This window comes from Bos grunniens, chromosome 5 (assembly GCF_055505025.1).
Source record: "Bos grunniens cultivar Pamir isolate PY7600 chromosome 5, Bosgru_T2T1.0, whole genome shotgun sequence".
Lineage (NCBI taxonomy): Eukaryota > Metazoa > Chordata > Mammalia > Artiodactyla > Bovidae > Bos > Bos grunniens.
In genome coordinates this window covers 47,780,383-47,800,857 of record NC_141169.1, presented here as the reverse complement: position 1 = coordinate 47,800,857, position 20,475 = coordinate 47,780,383, and the positions used below count along the sequence as shown (strand labels likewise).

At 38.0% G+C, this 20,475-nt stretch overlaps 1 protein-coding gene across 20 annotated transcripts in view; it reads right to left on the bottom strand.

Annotated features, from left to right (window-relative positions):
• Positions 1-20,475, bottom strand: part of GRIP1 (glutamate receptor interacting protein 1) — a 754,369-nt gene that overhangs the window by 440,137 nt on the left and 293,757 nt on the right. For 19 of the 20 annotated variants that reach the window (XM_086400138.1, XM_086400118.1, XM_086400137.1 and 16 more), the window contains exon 1: positions 16,904-17,184. The exons of the other annotated variant lie outside the window; for it this stretch is intronic. In XM_086400138.1, coding sequence (XP_086256264.1) covers positions 16,904-17,036 — 133 coding nt within the window. In that variant the 5' untranslated portion in view covers positions 17,037-17,184. Of the gene's footprint in view, positions 1-16,903; positions 17,185-20,475 lie in introns of those variants that run through there. 20 annotated transcript variants of the gene reach the window in all.

Below are 20,475 nucleotides of genomic sequence, written 5' to 3'. Positions count from 1 at the left end.
AAAGAGGAAATTTGATGTAGATAAAATATAATTGAAAAAAGTAGAAAAGGTAAGGTGAGGAATGATTTTGAGCTTCTTATTCTGGATAAGATTTTAGAAGACTATGCCTTAAAAGAGAGAAGGAAGGTGGAACAAACATGTGGGTGGACGATAAGGTACTGAGTACAGTTTAGGAAATGCTGAAATCTGAGGCGATGGAGTAGCCAGATGACAGATGGCAATATGGATCTCATGTGCGACATCTCAACTACACAGAAGAGGAAGGCAGAGATGCCCAGGAAGAGTTTATAAGAAGGGGTTAAGCAAAAGAGCCAGGAAAGCAGGGAGCAGAAGTAGGTGATCAGAAAAGAGGAGAACCAGGAAAAAGATGGAACCATAGAAGCCAAAAGAGGAAACACTCAAAATATATAATGATGACCAACTGTCAAACGCCACAGAAAGATCAACAATGTTAAGAAGTTTTAAAAGCTGCTAACTGTACACTCACCGATACAATGAACGAGAACTTGGGCAAACTCCGGGAGATGCTGAGGGACAGGGAGGCCTGGCGTGCTGCAGTCCATTGGGTCGCAAAGAGTTGGACACGACTGAGCGACTGAACAACAACAACAACTATACATTCAGCAGGTCACCAGTTACCTTTGCTGGATCACTTTCAGAGAAGTGGCAGATGTGGAAGCCAGAGGACCTGGAGGCACCGATCAGTCTACTATTAACTGAGCACCTTCTCTGTGCTTTAGGGATGACAATGTCCAAGGTGTATATATGGAATTCTTCTTTTTGGTAAAAGATATTTGGGAGGTTGGGGGGAAGTGCGGGAGAGTTTAAGAGAACTGAGAGATGGTCTTCGTCTTTGGTTGAGAGTGTGTTTTGGGAGGAAAAGAGCAGGTTGGGACTTCAGAAGAGAGGTACAACAGCAGAATAATTGCTTGGGGAAAGGGTAAGAGAGTGGCTAGAGATAAAGACAAAGACTGATGACTAGCGGAGAAAGCCCAGCTGAGGCTGGAACTCATCACTTTGTAATGCAGCCAACCTCCATGGCTGTACAGTCTTTTTCTTCCAATAAAGTCAGTAACCTGGGAACAGGAGTAAAGACCACGGATGGTTTGGTGGCACTAAGGCCATGCACTGGCAGGCATGTGAGGCTGTGGTCCAGAGGAGACAGGTACTCAAGGCGGCTGGTGATTGCACAGGCAACTGGACCCTTAATGAAGGAATAAGAACTCAGCAACATTCTGACACGTGGATTCTTCAGGAATTTAACAAGACTTCTGAAAAAGAAAAGGATCTAAAAATAGAAAACTCTGATACTATTAAAAGTTATCCAGTGTCTGAATTCAAAATAACTGATAAAACACCTTAAAAATGATACACTTCCCTATAACTTTTATCTTTAAATTTTATCCTTTGCTTTTGACATTATAGAAATCTAGGTAAATAGGTAATTTCTGAGGTTTGCTGTTATATTTCAAAGTAAGGCATCCCTGTCAGGTTAAAGTATTGTGATTTCTGATTACTTGGGAAACTTGGATTTAAAGGAAAAAAATTTAAGTAAAAAACAGAAAACTTCCAAATCAAAAAAGAACAAACAGCTAAATATTTGAGACATTTACAAAACCATAAGGAAGATACTTCAATAAAGTCAAGCTCAAACTGGAAAATATAAATGACATAACCTGACACTGAGAGTTCCTTGATCACGGTTGTCAAGTATTAGAATATTATCCACTCTTAAAATTCATATATTATAGTAAATAACTTCACTCTCCTTGATTAGTATTTCCCATCAGCAAACTTGACAAGTGAGCATTTTATATAGGACAGATATGATTCATGTGTGACTTAGTAATAAAATAAATAAAGAAGACTAGTTCCTATATAATTTTCTAACTCTCATGAATTCTAGGATTTATTTGCAACCCCTAAGAGAACTCTTTGTTTTTATGATAGATTTATATTCATATTCACATAGACGCTTTGGTTTTGGACAGTTCAACTTTTAATAATCTGCATTTTGGGTAGCATAGACACCACACACATCCATGTTCAGATGACCAGATGTGTCCTAGCCGTTCTGCTCTCACTCCCGTGTTCTCATGCGATCATGAACAAGGCTGAGTCAAGGACCCAATCCTACATTAGATCTGCTTGCTAACCTTGGTGACCATAAGTTCTAATCCAAACATGCAGTGAATTGTATACATCGTTTCCTAATTAAAGATTCAGTGGGAAAGAATACACACACGCATACACCACAAAGTTACACTAGAATGTAATACAGCAAATTGTCCTGTTCAAAAGCACAACTGATTTCAAAATAACTGAATGAACAGGATTGAGAAGAAAATTTATCTTGTTACAAAAACAGTCATAACAGCAGTTGTTTCTGATGTCTTTATAGCCTAGGAGACTTGGAATTCTGCCCAACATAACCCAGGAGGTCATCGACCTGTCATGAGGGTAGAGGCTCCTATCACACGAGCATCCCTGAACAGAAACATGGGGGGAAGCACACAGCACGGGAGTTGGGAGATGTGACGCACCACTCTCAGCACATAGTAAATGGTTAATGAATATCAATGCAAAGGAATAGAGGAAAACAACAGAATGGGAAAGACTAGAGATCTCTTCAAGAAAATTACAGATACCAAGGGAATATTTCATGCAAACATGGGCTCGATAAAGGACAGAAATGGTATGGACCTAAGGCAAGAGAAGATATTAAGAAGATGTGGCAAGAATACACAGAACTGTACAAAAAAGATCTTCACGACCAAGATAATCACGATGGTGTGATCACTCACCTAGAACCAGACATCCTGACATGTAAAGTCAAGTGGGCCTTAGAAAGCATCACTATGAACAAAGCTAGTGGAGGTGATGGAATTCCACTTGAGCTATTTCAAATCCTGAAAGATGATGCTGTGAAAGTGATCCACTCAATATGACAGCAAATTTGGAAAACTCAGCAGTGGCCACAGGACTGGAAAAGGTCAGTTTTCATTCCAATCCCAAAGAATGGTCAAATTACCGCACAATTGCACTCATCTCACACGTTAGCAAAGTAATGCTCAAAATTCTCCAAGCCAGGCTTCAGCAATATGTGAACCATGAACTTCCAGATATTCAAGCTGGTTTTAGAAAAGGCAGAGGAACCAGAGATCAAATTGCCAACATCCGCGGGATCATCAAAAAAGCAAGAGAATTCCAGAAAAACATCTATTTCTGCTTTATTGACTATGCCAAATCCTTTGACTGTGTGGATCACAATAAACTGTGGAAAATTCTGAAAGAGATGGGAATACCAGACCACCTGACCTGCCTCTTGAGAAACCTATAATGCAGGTCAGGAAGCAACAGTTAGAACTGGACATGGAACAACAGACTGGTTACAAATAGGAAAAGGAGTACGTCAAGGCTGTATATTGTCATCCTGCTTATTTAACTTCTATGCAGAGTACATCATGAGAAACGCTGGACTGGAAGAAGCACAAGCTGGAATCAAGATTGCTGGGAGAAATCTCAATCACCTCAGATATGCAGATGACACGACCCTTATGGCAGAAAGTGAAGAGGAACTCAAAAGTCTCTTGATGAAAGTGAAAGAGGAGAGTGAAAAAGTTGGCTTAAAGCTCAACATTCAGAAAATGAAGATCATGGCATCTGGTCCCATCACTTCATGGGAAATAGATGGGGAAACAGTGGAAACAGTGAGAGACTTTATTTTTTGGGGCCCCAAAATCACTGCAGATGGTGACTGCAGCCATGAAATTAAAAGACGCTTACTCCTTGGAATGAAAGTTATGACCAACTCAGACAGCATATTTAAAAGCAGAGACATTACTTTGCCAACAAAGGTCCATTTAGTCAAGGCAATGGTTTTTCCAGTAGTCATGTATGGATGTGAGAGTTGAACTGTGAGAACGCTGAGCGCCAAAGAATTGATGCTTTTGAACTGTGGTGCTGGAGAAGACTCTTGAGAGTCCCTTGGACAGCAAGGAGATCCAACCAGTCCATCCTAAAGGAGATCAGTCCTGAGTGTTCATTAGAAGGACTGATGCTGAAGCTGAAACTCCAATACTTTGGCCACCTCTTGCGAAGACCTGACTCATTGGAAAAGACCCTGATGCTAGGAGGGATTGGGGGCAGGAGCAGAGGATGAGATGGCTGGATGGCATCACTAACTTGATGGACATGAGTTTGGGTGAACTCCAGGGGTTGGTGATGGACTGGAAGGCCTGGCGTGCTGCGATTCATGGGGTCACAAAGAGTCGGACACGACTGAGCCACTGAACTGAACTAAATGAATATTTGCTAATAACATCTAACAGCTCAGAAAATTAAGCTTGTTTCATGTAGTTCTATGGAAAATAAGGATATTATCCATCTCACAGAGCTGCGAGAAGTGTATAAGATAAAAATAACTCATGCAAAGTGCTTAGCACACAGCCCAGCATGCACTAACCTCAGAAGACCAAGCCTCAAGAAGTGTGTAACAAATATGTGTTGAAAAAAGAAGGTAGGTCTATAAAATATTTTAAGGTACAAACATTTCATTTCCCCTTTTATTTTCTTTGTATTCAGTTTCTCTTAAAAATCAGTTGTAAGAGCTGTGTTCTTTTATGCTACATGGAGAAATAGGAGAAGGGCAGTATTGGAATTATGGATAGGACAAACACAATCTTTTCCCACCAAAGAGTACTTTTTCTAAACTTCCTCATCATTTTGGATATGCAAATAAGTGACTATAAAGTAGTAAGAGGAGTACCTGTGGGTGGCTCATGGGAATCAGTCTCCACAGACACTCAAGCAAGGCCCAGCATGAGCCAGGCAGCCAGGCACTGTCCTAGGTGCCGGAATATAAGGCCTGGTACTCACAGGAAAGATATATAGGTAATTACAAAATGACAGACTAAGTGAGGCATCATTTGTATGTGTCCCAGATCTAACCTTTCAGATTGGGGTGGAGTGGAAATTCACTTGAAGATAGTATTTGAAGCAACAGGAAATGTTTAGAGGGAAGACAAGATTAAAAATATACCAAGTTCAGAGACTTAAACACTTATGTCAGTTCTGTTCTTAGCTATGTGCCCCCTCTCCTAAAGAGTGTTATTTCCTCTCTTTAAACCTTAAAAATCAATTACTGAGCTAACTCCTATGTTGTTAAGGATATTCATCATATGTAATATTAGAGGGCAGCACTAGAAGATCCCAGTAATTTTTCTTAGCTCTAGAGTTCCTTTTATGCCTCATCATCTTCCAAATGGTCCAAAATACACCATTACACAAAAACTTTGCGATTTTTAAGAATGAAAGAGGTGCCTGTCCTTGTAAATTATGAAAACTTGATATTGGTAGATAAAACCAGCCATAAACAGCAGTTCTTAAGTGCTGGGAATTCCCCCACTCTATTCCAATAATGAAAGGCCACTATAAATCCATAAGTGGAAATTTATAACCAGCAACTGAGCACCTATATGTCTCACCCTAAATTTTGACAGCTGCTCCCTGAAAAGTGATCATGATTCAGGAAGGATGAAAGTCACTGAGCAATGTAAGTTCTTGTTCATATCTTCAAATACTTGCAGAAATTATTTTTTCTACAAGTTAATTTTTTTGCCAATCACGGTTTATAAAAACAAGTGTTAACCACAACAGCACCTGTTTATAAAACTCTCCACTGTGGCTATTTGTTAACCTACTTCTCATTTTTAGAATCAGCAAGATGCCACTGTTGACTTCACATTCTATATCAGTTACATTTTACATGTAACCAGGGCATATGACACGTGCCTAGCTTTATCTTAAAAATGGGGCTTCATAAATCAAATATTTCCATACCTTCAAATTCATGAATCACATACTACTGCCAGCAGAAGAGCAACATGAAAACATAAGGCCAGCTCAGCAGTAATCAGAAGCACCTATTTTCACAATACTGAAATCAGGTATAATTTTTTGTTTGTTGGATAGACACATCTCCAGAAAAGCAATTCAGATGATCACCAGGAAACAAAGATTTTTAAAATTTTATACTGAATTTATTTCTAATTATAACAAATCGTCACTGATCTAAAAAAATATACTATTCCAACAAACAATATAAAATTCCCTGGTTATCTATTGCTAGTAAAATAATAAATAACAGAAATGTAAAGGGTGCAATTCTCCATAAAGTACAGAGACTGGCAATGCTATGGGCTATAACCCAAAAAACCTGTATGACTGCTCACTCTCCAGAAAAAATTTCTTTGACATATAATCTTTTCTATAAAATGCACAAGCCATTAAGAGTCTCTATACTATGGTGATTTTCAAAGATTTGGGAGAAGTGGGATATATTTTTGTCTTGCAGGGAAAAAAAAAGCAAGAAACTAAAAAACAAGCATACATTTTAGTATCCTCTGATTATATGAGAAGTACACTTTTACCTTAAGAAACGTGCTCTATGTATGTTTAGAACAGCTGACACTAATCTAAAGGTAAGTAAACCAGGTTCTCATTCCTCCGAAACCCCACTGCCATTCTTGATGCCCTAACTTGATCGTCTAGTAGAAGACTCTGATATATATATATCACACACACACACATGAAAGGCAACTGCAGCCCTACTTGTTTTCAGCAAAATTAACGTTTTCTCCAGTAACTAAGCCTCATTTGGCCATAGCTATATTTTACCTGTTAGTGAAATATTGAAAAAGCCTTTATGGTCAGGCCTGTCTTGAGATCCAGGGGAAAATGCATCCGCAATTCTAAACAACTGATTTTACAAACGAAGACAAAGGAAACAGCTTATTCAGAAGATGTCAATGTAAGTGCTGTATGGAGATGAATAAATACATTTCTAACTCTGGTAGGTTTCATGCCCTGACTCTGATGCAGATTATTCATGGTGGCTCTGTCGTTTCTTTCAGAGTCAGCACAAACATCTAGTTCTCAAAGAAAGATCACCTGAGCTAAAACACTCACCCCCTTTTTACCACCGCTAACACTCTATCCCATTAAGCTTTGATTTTCTCCATTGTACTGGACACGATTTTTCATTTAGATTGTTAGATTCCTGGTTTCAGGAAAGCAACAACCCTCTTTCTTCCGTATCACTCAATCTCTAGCACCTGGAATGCCGCCTGACACATGAGGAGTATTGTCAAGTAAATTTGGTGAATGAGTAAAAATGGTGGGGCTTACCACCAACTATCTTCCTATTCTTGGCAGGAGAGGGAAGTAAAGGAGAAAATTCAAGCATTACACTGGAGCTTATATATGAAATATTACTTAATCTAAGTAAATACATATAAAATTACTTAATTATGATAATCTGTTTAGCCATAGTATTTTGGATGCAATTCAAGCAGTTTCGAGAATAGAGATCTTCAAAGGTATATTAATATATTAAGTAATACACTTCAAAGATATATTAGTAAGTTAACTGAAGTTCAATTCAATTTCCACATAACTATAGATTTAAGTGCTGATATTGCTTCAAATCCACTGATCCAAAGAGCTCAGTTCTATCGTTCAATGTTTCAGAAATGCTTCTTGGCTTTAAGCTTATGTAATAGTTAATGAGAAACCAGAGTAGAATTCTAACACTTCAAATATAAAGGCATATAATCAATTCTATTATATATTCTAAAATACCACTGGGAATGTCTCCCTCTTGCACCAAGGTGAATCATTCTGTATTCCATATTTTACTTGACTTTTTTTTCTGAGTTGGTACTTAATAAACACTTCGTAGCTGAACTGGTGCCTAGGACATTCCACAGTGCAAAATAAGCTCTCATTACTTATTTTGGGAGCTGCTAAAACAATACCAAAAACTTTATGTATATTCATTAGCACACTTATTCCTCTGTCCTTTAAAAAAATAATTTCATAATTTTCAAGCAATTTACAGAATTATGCAACCATTATCACAGTCTAATTTTAAAACATTTCTATATAAGATGATGGATATTCACTAAACTTACTGGGATAATCATTTCATGGCGTAAGTCAAATCATTATGATGTACACCTTAAACTTACATAGTGCTGCATGTCAACTGGGCTTCCCTAGTGGCTCAGTTGGTAAAGAATCCACCTGCAATGCGGGAGACCTGCATTCGATCCTTGGGTTGGAAATATCCCTGGAGGGTGGCATGGCAACCCACTCCAGTGTTCTTGCCTGGAGAATCCCTATGGACAGAGAAGCTTGGCGGGCTATAGTCCATGGGGTTGCAAAAAGTCAGACATGACTGAGCGACTAAGCACAGCTTGGCAGTTATATCTCAATAAAATTGGAAGAAAAAATATTTTAATAAAGTTAAAAAAATGTTTTATCCTCCCATAAGGATATGCAGATTCCACGTGCCCATCTGCATCAGTACACGGCCTTTCAAGTCTAGCTTTTTCATTTAGCATACTTTGCAGTTCCTCCATATTGTAGCATATACTAGTCCCCTCTCTTTCTAAAGTTATTTAGAAGTTGCTTTCTCTCCAGGACATCACAACCAAATGTACAGCACTAACAAAACACCCAGTGTTTGAATCCTAACACCTATTTTGAGTTGCATTTCTCTTTGCATAATCAACTTGCATTTAATGCTTTTACATCTGCATTGTAAGAAATTAATCAAATGGGCAATCTATTCAGTACCCATTGTGAATTCCCTTATTAAGGTATCCACAGAACTGATTCCTCTGTCTGTTGACCCTCTCTCTTACATGATGAGAATTGTATGTTTAATCAGTGTGCCTGGTTTAGCTCCAAGAATATTCAGCATAAGACAACTGAAAGACTGCTTTCTTACTAAGTTCATCTTGTCCCATGATTTATCCACCAAATCTATATACCCTTTTCTTCCAAATCTCTTGAATCCTTTCCATAACTCCAGCTTCCACAATTCAAGCTGCTTCCTTACAGTTCTCCTTGGACATCTTGGCAATGCAAATTCAGTGTGTTGAATATATTTTTTTCTGTTCACACCTATATTTTCCTACAACTGCCATATCTACCCTTTTCTTTATGTCTCCACTTCTAATCCCTTTTATACACTAATACCACACTAATCTCCCTAAAGTACATCTCTGTGCTGCTAAGTCACTTCAGTCGTGTCCAACTCTGTACGACGCTATGGACTATATAGCCTGCCAGGCTCCTCTGTCAAAGGGATTCTCCAGGCAAGAATACTGGAGTGGGTTGCCATGCCCTCCTCCAGGGGATCTTCCTGACCCAGGGATCATATCTGTGTCTCTTATGTCTCCTGCACTGGCAGTCAGGTTCTTTACCACTAGTGCTGCCTGGGAAGCTCTACCTCTACCCCTAGCACAGTGCCCCAGTGCCTGCATAATGCATGTAAGCTTCTTAGTCTGCTATTCATAACTATCCGATGTGCTTTACTTAGAAACTGAGGCACAGGCAGATTTACTTGCCAAGTTCATTCCTCAGTGAAGAGAGAACACCAGAATTTCAACTCAGGTAGTCTCACCCAGGTCCCACATCCTTAACCAGCAGGACACAGCTGCCTGGAGAAACAGGTATGGCCTCAGAGTAAGGAAAGGGTGTTATTCTTTGTCTCACATATACCTATATAAGTCCGGGGTCGGGGCAGTGGTGGGCGGTGGATACATACACACAAGAGCATATGCACGTCCTCTTGGAGGGCTAATTGTCCTGTACTTGGTATTCTAAAGCACCTAATTCTAGGACATATACTGATGAAAAAGAACTGCCTTGTGTATGTCCAAGCCCTCTTTTATGCCACTGTAGATAGTGCTGGCAGAACCCTGGTGACATGTGGATGGGGAAGTCATGTGGCCCCCTCTCAAATGAGATTTAACTCTAAACAGGAAGTGAGGACAGAGAATGTTAAATGGACAGCAGTTTGTCTGCTAATTGAAATCATGTCTTCTGCTCAAATCTGTCTACAGCTGTCTTCCTCCAGCTGCCTTGGCTGTGTGAGGCCCTAAGAGACACAGCTCTAAGTACTGCATCTAGACCTTTCAATGGTTCATCTTTGAGGGTTTCTGGCTCTTTGCACTGGGATGGAGGCCTTCATTTTACAAATAAGAAACCGAAGAATCATAGAGATCTAAGAAATATTTCTAAAGTCAGAGTTCCTTAGTCTCATTAAGAGAATTACTATTTTGGAGGGTGAGTAAAAATCACTCAGTCGTATCCAACTCTTTATGATTCCATGGACATACAGTCCATGGACTCTCCAGGCCAGAATACTGGAGTAAGTAGCCTTTCCCTTGTTCAGGGAATCTTCCCAACCCAGGAATCGAACCAGGGTCTCCTGCATTGCAGGTGGATTCTTTACCGGCTGAGCTACCAGGGAAGTCTGTTTTTGGAGGGTAGGAACTTTAATTGAAAGATTCTAGTTTTTCTACCTCTGGCATCTATTTCTATTAAATGAAAATACCAAACAATATTTTCCAACTTAAAAAAAAATAAAAATTACCCACACTCTGAAACTAGAAATGAGCTGATCTGAGTTCCAGTGTTATTTTGGTCCTTTCGAGCTATGTGAACTTCAATGTGGGCAGCCCTAGAGACTCCACGGTCTGGACTCGTGACTGTAAAACTCTGAGAGGTCTCTTAATCTTTCATTCTCATCCTTGTACAGGTTGACTTGCTTCTCTCCTATTCCAGACTGTTTTTTCCCACGTGGTAGAGGGCACTGAGTTGAATTTACAAACTCCCAGAGGAGTGCTCTCATTGACCCAGCTTGGTTTATGTGTCCACTGTCAGACCAATCACCCATAACCATTGTTATTCCATAACAATGGAATAATATAACTATGGCAGTTTTCATTAATCAAGGCTGACCAAACTGCAGTGGAAACAGGGATATTTTAAATATGAGAACTGCTCCTCTCAGGGGAGAATAAAAGAGTTTCAAGGCAGACAAATAGATGTCTAACTACATCATGGAGAAACATAGCACAGGATGTATTTTTCATTAAATAAATGGGAGATTTGATGACCTCCAAGAAAAATTTTTAAAAAGAAGGAAAAAGAAAAAATTACCAAATGGATGTAGGTCCAATGCAAAACTCTTCTGGGTTTGTACAGTTAAAACAAAAATAGCATTGAAGGAATTACTCACCTCCACATACCATATGTTACATCAGCAAAAGAATAATGTGAAGAGAAGGAAGGAGTGAAATCTTATTGCATATTAAATCTAACAAGGTCTATGTTTATCTGGGTCAAGATAAAATTTTAAGCATATTAGTGTATTTGTTGGAATACTCAAACAACGTCACATAAAATTTACAGCTTGATTAAAAGAGACATAGGTGTATTCAATGACTTGCTTGATCTGGAAGTGAAAGTGTTCATACTGGAATGATTTAAATAGAAGCTCCAGGTTCACATGGCAGGGATGCTGAGAAAGGACTTCCTATATGAAATAACAGGCCTCCCTAACTAAGCTCTAAGGATCCTTCCAATTCTAATATTCCTGATAGACTTATGCCATTGTTAGTCTCCTGAGGGGATACTCATTAGCAGAAGTGACTGTATTTGCAAACCACAGAGAAAATGGGAGGTGATACCAAAAATATTGTTGGCTGATTTTTGAGTCAGTGTCAATCACTGTTATTAGCATCATCTATAAACAAGATTGGAGAAGGAAATGGCAACCCACTCCAGTATTCTTGCCTGGAAAATCCCATGGACAGAGGAGCCTGGCAGGCTAAGGTCCATGGATAGCAACAGAGTTGAACAGGACTCAGCAGTTAAACAACAACAATCAGTAAGACACCAGGCTAATTTGACTTGCAGTATTATATTAGGAATTAGTTTTTGTTCAAGAGTTTAGTTTAAGATAAGACAACCCACTGTTCAAAAGAATAAAGATACCTACAAGGGAAATTAGGATTCTAGTTCATTTGTAGATGGATCTGAGCCCTTAAATATCAGAAGAGTCCTCAGAGATCTAAAAGAGTCTGGAATAAAGGATAGAGGACCACACTGTAAGAGGTCTGCCTTCTGTAAGGATCAGTGGAGGTGCGCATAAGTCACATACCTTGTTTGTATCCTACTTTATTCATTTAAAAAGACTCAGGTGGACAAATGAATTCTTATATTCAGTGCTAATATTCCTTTAAACTATTCCATGTGGAAAAAAAAATACAGTTTGAGATAATAGAGTTGATGATACAAAACATCCCAGACAAATGCAACATGGTGGCCAATCAATTTTCAACCAACAAATGTACTAGAGATGGAAAGCAATTTTTAGAAAAGAAAAATAAGCAGTGTAGTCCATAAACAAGCAAGTTTACCCTGTTTCTGAAATATAATCAATGTTTCTGGTTTGGGAGTTTGCGAATCAAACTAAGTACAGCTAAGGTTTGAATCATCCAGGATCTTACATCCAAGACCTGCCAGTTCAAAGATTACTGTTTTTAACATAGAAATAAATGGCTTTGATGCTTGGAAACCTTGGAGAAGTAAGGCTGACCAATGAAATGTGCTACCCTCTCTTCCCTCCCTTTTCCTCCCCCGCTCCCACCCCTACCCCCTATGATTGTGTGTTCAGCTTTTGCACACAGAAGAGCAGGGACAGCCATCTGTCCCAAGTGTATGTGAAAGTTCTCACTCTATCCTTCTGGCACACTTATCAAGAGAGAGAATCCGAATCTGTCAATTCCAGGAAGCAGAGAGGACGTGGTTGCATGACTTTACAAAAACCAAACTTGTAGAGGAAACTAGTGAGAAGAAGTTACTTGAACTAATTACACCAATTCCTAAAAAGTCTCACACTACAAATACCCACTACCAAAACTTTTTTTCTCCACAAAAACAATGCAGGACATTTTAAAATGAAATAAAAGAAAGTGAACAGCACTCTTAAAATGCAGTTTGAACATCTCAGGCAATTTAAGGCCTTACTTGACTAATCCAGACTTCAGATGCAGACATTGTTTAATAAAGTAACTTTTATGGATGCACATCACAATTGTTGCTCAATATCTATTAGAATAGGCAAATAACAACAAAAGAACAAAAAAATTGTTAATGCAAATGATCTATTTTCAAAAGATCTAAACTACATTCCCGTTCCCCCTCTTTCTCTGATTTTCCTGAAAGGACCTCATCTGGAAAGGTGAATGGGTCACTGAGGACTGCCCTGAGCAGCTTCACTGCTCAGCGCTCACCTGCCCAGGTGAGTGAGGATGAAAGCAGAGCAGAGTGGTTACCTTGGAGGAACTCCATGACTAATTCAAAGGCATTACACGTGCAGAAAGGTGCCAGGGCCACAGGTGGAAGTGGCTCACATACTTTAATATTCAAAAGGGATAAACAAATTCTTCCTTTTAAAGTCATTCAATAACCCTGCCCTGCCTGGATTCTGGCACATCAGTATCCCTATCATGGATATGAATAGCACTTAGAGAATGCTTATAAAATGCACGTTATCTGTCTTAGAACTTGAAAATTATCCAGTGTGGCTAAGTAAAAATATACATAAAAATAGAGTCAGGATTTATATTTTGCATGATAATTAATCAAAATATGATCTATCAGAGTCTTTAAAAAGGCAATACTATAAAACCAAGTATTTGGTGGAAAACAAAAGCACCAAATATCATGAAATTGAATTTCAGGATCATTTTTTAGCTTTTTGTTGCATTAAGGTTTATAAATCAGTTCTGTAATCAGTGCCAGGTCTTCTTAAGTGAAAATACCAAATGAATCATCTATGTGAGAATTTCAGAATAAATGGTGGTTTCGGGTAGATAAGATTATATAAAAGATGAAGTCTGGGACTTACCAACATGGTCAGAATTTTGTAAGTTGATAAACACTCTACAAAACTCCTTGATATTCAGTAATAGGTTATTAACTTAGAGGAACAGGAATCTCCCTACTGACAATTCTTGCCAGAAAAACAATTTCCTCATGACATAGGTGAATTTTTTGGTTGAAATCCTTCACTAAGTACCTTTACCTGAATTATTTAAGAAAATAAAACAAAGTTTAAAACCACAGAGTTCTAGAACTTGAAAAATCTTAAGAAACTCATCTCCTATTAAATTTTATGAAACAAAACCCCATAAAAGTATGGTGATTTTCTCCAAACAATGTTTTAGTTTAAACTCTAACTTTAGAATTATGAAAGGATAGATGAGTGAAGAAATCAGATTTTAAAAAGCTAAGCAAAGTCATCCTATGCACAGAGATATTCACTAGGTCAACATAAAATCAGGGAAGATTTAAAATCAGTCTATCGTCATGATCATTGCTAAAACTCAGTTTTGATGGAGTTACAGAAAACTTATCCGTTGTTAGAACAACTTCTCTCTCACAGCATCAGACCCTACTGACATTTTAATTCAAGTTTTTGCATTTCATGAAATTATAAGCTGTGTTTTATCTAAGATGAAGGAAAGACGGTAAAATTTGAAACCAGAAACCCTACAGTAGAAGAGACATTATCTAGGATAAAGTTAAATTTCAGCAAAGACTTGAGAATGAACTAAAGGAAGGGCAGACTTATTGAGGAATTTTCTGGGAAGGTCTTTCTAGTTCAATTGTTCCTTATTCCTTGTGGTAGTCTGAACCACTGGATAAATTGACAAAACAGAGAGGTATGTTTCTTTCAAGAAACAAACATCACAGTGAGAAAAATAATAATGACACTTCTGGTTTACCAACAGCACCATTAACTAAGATGTGAATGTCATCAGTATATTTCACTAACTTGTAAATCTTAATATAAATAATTTTTCTAAGCCATCTAGGGAAATACAGGGCATAAAATTTTCAAATTGTGTCAAAGGCTAATTAGAATAGATATGCTGCAAATGTAATTGAATCCAACCATATTACCTACTTAAGGACTGGTTTTAAGACAATTGTCACTATCACTATTTTCCTATAACTGTAAAATACAAGGGGATGTCTCTCCTATCCCATTCAGAGAGGCCTTGAAATTGAAGCCAAGAGATGCAATGAGAGGTCATTATGTTATATGACAGGACTTCTTTAAAAGCCCTGGTTATTTGACATCTAATGAAATGTCAAATCCCAAGTGTCAGAGCCCATTGTGACACCTTCTATTTATTACACAGCAGTTTGAAGTTGGGGATTCAATGCACATCTAACTCCACAAAATTATATGTTACATACTGGGTACTTTTTGAGAGAGCATCAGGGAAAACATGTCAGTTTTGCATCTAAGGCAAATGACTTTCGATATTCAGTATTTTATTCTTAAAATTTGTCTTTGACAAATCAGATTCAGACATGATTCTCTTTAAGAAATTGCACTTAATGTATAATGACTACTGTCCTTGATATATCATTTTCCAAAGTCTAGTTTAGGGATATTTTTTAGATATCTCCATAAATATTTCTCCTCGAAGGTACATTTTGTAAACTTATAAAGTACTTTTGTTGTTTTTCAATTCTTATCAAAACAAGCAGGCATTTGAGACTGTTTGATTCTATCTGCACAAACACATCATAATACAAACCCAAGAAGGTGTGAATTTGACTCGGTTGTGAGAATATGCACCATGAACACCAAAGTAACTAAAAGTTTCTAAATTTCCTTTTTTTCAGTCTCCAAGTTTTCAGAATTATGCATGAAAACTGACAGCACTTTTTGATATGACACAAATCTTAGTTAAATTCAATGGAAACTAAGTTCAGGAAACATGGATTGTCACTACAATAGAACAGACTATCCTTGTAAAAAAAAAAAAAAAAGAAACATCTCTAAAACTCAGGAATTACTGTGGAAAAGCAACACAGCCATATTATTCAAGTAAATATCAAAGAATTATAATTTTGCACTATTATGCTTTTGCTATCACATGAATTTTCAAATCTCAACTTTCATCAGCCACAACAGGATTTCTGGCATTTAAAACTAACTCTCATGGATTTCAATATCACTGAAACAGAATCTAAATTATCAGTCAACACTCAAAAGTTGTGAATGGTATATATTCATGGTTAGACATCAAAAAGGTCAGGACAAATTAGAACTGAAATACAAGTTTATAAAGATTCTTATTCAAGAAGATAAAAATAACTTGCATTTTGTAAGTGTGGAGCATGCATAACTGCCAATGTCTCCCATTTAAGATACCTCATAAATCATGTAGCTGCTCTCTCTGCACCTTTAGGCATTTCTGGGCACTTAAAAACTATTGGACAAGTGCAAATCTCACGAGGAACTTAAAGCAGCAATAAGTATAAGACAAAATTCCAGTTCTCTGCTATTTAGAAGCTCATTTACAAATACCTTAATATGGATATATTCTGTTTTTCTTAAGGTATCATTGCTTCTAGTTGCCAGCAAGTAAGAGTCCCCTTAATAATAAAATTACAAACATGCATCAGAGAAAAGCATTTGAACTTCCTTCTACAAACAACACTTTGGATTAATCATAGATAACTGTCTGGAAGTCTGCATGAGGAACAGTAATTATCAGCATCAATTTGAACAAGAACATTTATTTCTTGCAAATAAACTAGTCTCTTACTCAGAACAAAAAAAAAACCAGTTATCTAAAAGCAATAATTACAACAGAACATATTCTAACCACCTACTACATTGACTTGCAAGATACTTTTTTGAATGACTCATTAAAATACTAACATTATCAATTAATTGCACTGAAAATATAACATCTTAGGGAAAAACCTGAATGAACCTTTTAGCCAACCCAATATTAATCTGTGTATACATCTGGACCCTTTATCCTGTTTAGATGCTGATAGCTATCCTTGCAACAAATCAAGCAAAATGTAGCACTTGAGTACTTACAGAACAGCTCCTAGAGAACACCATCTGGAAAACCTTTTGCATTTAAGATTAAAGCTGAACGCAAGGTTTATTGTGAGCCCCAGCATGCGAGAAGGAACAGGAGGAGGGTGGAGGGTAAGCGCTTACTTCGAAAATGCTCTGAAGCGTAATAATACACATCCTCATAGCCCTCATGGTAATCCTCTTCTGGTCGGTACTTTTTCCCCTTTCTTCTCCTGGATCTTCTTATCTGCTTGACAAATCCCAGGAAGCGGTCCATCTCTCACTCCCCGCACCACCTGGCTCAGCCAGCACAGGAGTGGAGCAACAGCCCAGCTGCTTGGGATTCGGTGGAGCATGAATGCCCAACACCGAACCTGGGACTGGGGGACGCGCTACCCTTCCATCTGCCTCGGTGCCACCAGCAAGGCAGAGATTTTTAGCCGGGGTGAGGAGGAAAAAATAACAACGGTATGAGTTTACCCTGACCAGATTTCTTACTTTGCTCAATACCCTTTCAAGTGTGTAATTTAGAAAGCATTTAAGAAAAAGAAAAAGTGAAATGATCATGAAAGACTACGAGAAAAAAAATCAAGGGCAAAGCGTTGAATTTCAAATCGCTTTGTAACAAAACAAAATAAAGTTCAACCAGCGATTCCGCTGAGACTCGAGGAGTCCCAGCGCTAGAATTTCACTATCCAATGTCTCCATCATCAGGAACGGGGGTGTAGGAGGAGAGAGGGGCGGGGAAACTTGTTAGTCAATGGACTGAACCAAAGCTGGAGACGGAACAGACTTTTTCTTACTGCTCATCCCTCCTCACCTACCCTAGAGTCCAGCACCCAAGCATGGGCTTGGGAAAAGTCTTGGCAAACTATTGTTTGCATGGGGCTGATGGATTAACCCTTAGTTCTCTCTTGCATATCATATTAATGAGCTGCAAAGTGGTTTCATCCATATGCACTGCCTCTTGCTGACAAAAGTGTGCAGTATGTGTTAATTGGAGCAGCAGGGAGAAGGCTCAGCAGCTGCTTTCAAATGACACATTTACCCACTGGGCATTAATGTATTCGAATCGCTGTTTGATCTAAATATTAAAATGCACTTCACAGAGAGGTTTCTCATAGGCTTAGTAACACCATACCATAATCAGCAAATAAAGGAAACTGCATGCTTTGGGGAAAGAAATACAAAAAATCCAACTCTGCTTACTCTGAACTCAAATATAAATCTGGCTGTGTTTTTACACCTTTTTAAAAAATATGAAAAGGAATGGGCTAAATAGCAAATAAAATTTACTCCTTCTTGGTGAAGATGTAAGGAGGGAAAGAAGTTTTGGAAAATGCTCATACCCTATTTGTCCTTTGTTTCTATAATCTCAACCATTTTTTGCGTGTGTTTAAGTATGACAATCAGAAACACCTCAGAGTAGCAGAAGAGGTACACTAAGGACTAGACAGGTCAGTGTTAATCAGGAATAATCTTTTTCTCTCCAGTTTCTTTTTCAGATCTTTCAATGAAGGCGAATTTTTAATACCAGGAAAAATTTGATTTGTTTACACTATAGTGAATCAAATCATGTCAGCATATTACCTACTAAATTAATAATATTCTGTAGCTCCATATTCCCAGAAATGTAATTTTAAAAAAAGCTCCTTACTGTATAAAGATCGTTCAATATCTATGCAATATCAAGTCTGTAGGAACACCCCAGAGTGTCTTCCAGAGGAAAGTGACTGCACTTTGCATTATCTGTTCTTAGATTCACAAGCAATCTGTCTCACCTCTAGATTTTGACAGCTCTCTATTTTCAGATATTAATTACTAATGATGGAGTAGGGAGACATTTACTCAAAGAGGTAAAAATTAGTCAACCAAGAATATTTTGGCCCTAAGATGTGTAGTTAGATTTACAGTTAGACTCAGTGATTACATGAATCTCCCCTGTTCCTAGAGATTTCCCTTTTTTATGCCCATGAAGAGAAACACAAACTTAATGATGCTGACATAAAGATACTATAAAAGGTTTTATGAACAACTTTAAACAAAAAAATCACCTGTCTGGTGGTTTCAAATCATTTATTATTCTGACACCCTCAACCAAAATAAACTAGAATGATTTAGAAATGGTGAGCTAACAATTTGAAGATCTGGAGTCAGGATCTTGAGTAGATCACTAAATAAATGATAATAATAACAATACATAACCTTTTCTTTCATTGAATCCTAACAACCTTTATAAGGAGGTGACACCTCTATGGATAAGGAAAGAAGGTTCAAAGGTGTTTTACTGGTTTATCCAAGATCACGCAGGTAACACTGCCAAGTATTATCTAGTACCAAGTATTTTATCATACAAATTCAGAGATTATCTTGCCCATTCAAGAAGTATTTTTCATTCAGTGATTCAATTTTTCTTTCTGTGTACTTGTGATATTGAAATCGAGTTTGAAAACAGTTGCTGACTTTTCTTTTTAATTGAGCTAAACATATATCCGGGGTTATATGACTATCAAATATACTTTCCCCCAGAGACTGTATCAGATCAGATCAGATCAGATCAGTTGCTCAGTCGTGTCCAACTCTTTGCTACCCCATGAATCGCAGCATGCCAGGCCTCCCTGTCCAACACCAACTCCCGGAGTCTACCCAGACTCACGTCCATCGAGTCAGTGATACCATCCAGCCATCTCATCCTCTGTCATCCCCTTCTCCTCCTGCCTCCAATCCCTCCCAGCATCAGAGTCTTTTCTAATGAGTCAACTCTTCGCATGAGGTGGCCAAAGTACTGGAGTTTCAGCTTTAGCATCATTCCTTCCAAAGAAATCCCAGGGCTGATCTCCTTCAGAATTGACTGGTGAGACTGTATAGGCAACAAATTTTATACAACTACCTCTGACTTATTATAACTCCTAAATTTGTGGAGTCCACATTAAGCTTTATAGTTATTAGCTCCCAGTTCAGCCTGAAAGAACTGACAATACAGAATAGACGATACTTTATAAAAGAACCTCTTTGACACAGATGTATAGAACAGTCTTTTGGACTCTGTGGGAAGGGGAGAGGGGATGATTTGGGAGGATGGCATTGAAACATGTATAATATCATATAAGAAACGAATCGCCAGTCCAGGTTCGATGCAGGATACAGGATGCTTGGGGCTGGTGCACTGGGATGACCCAGAGGGATGGTATGGGGAGGGAGGTGGGAGCGGGGTTCAGGATGGGGAACACGTGTACACCCATAGTGGATTCATGTTGATGTATGGCAAAACCAATACAAAATTGTAAAGTAATTAGCCTCTAATTAAAATAAATAAATTTAAATTTAAAAAAATGTAATTATCAAAGACACAGTTGAATAAAAATTTTCAGCCCTCCCCCCGAAAAAAAAGAACCTCTTTGCAGAAATCAGTCTTAAAACACTCCACTATAGTTTACTGATTTTTAATTCTACTATTTAAAGAGACTAAGAGTTTCCCAAGCAATGATAAACAACCATTTTTTGAACAAGAACCAATGCAAAGTAAAATTGAGACTGTTCTTGTAAATACACAGATATCATGCTTAAGCACCTTTCTATTATTTTCCTAGATTTGTAGGATTTTGAGAGGTTAACATTCTGGTATGTGATTATAACAAGATTATTATAGAAGATGAGATTTGGTGGAGCTACAGAAGAGTTTCAAGTTCAGCCACAGATTTGGAAGAGAGTGGTAG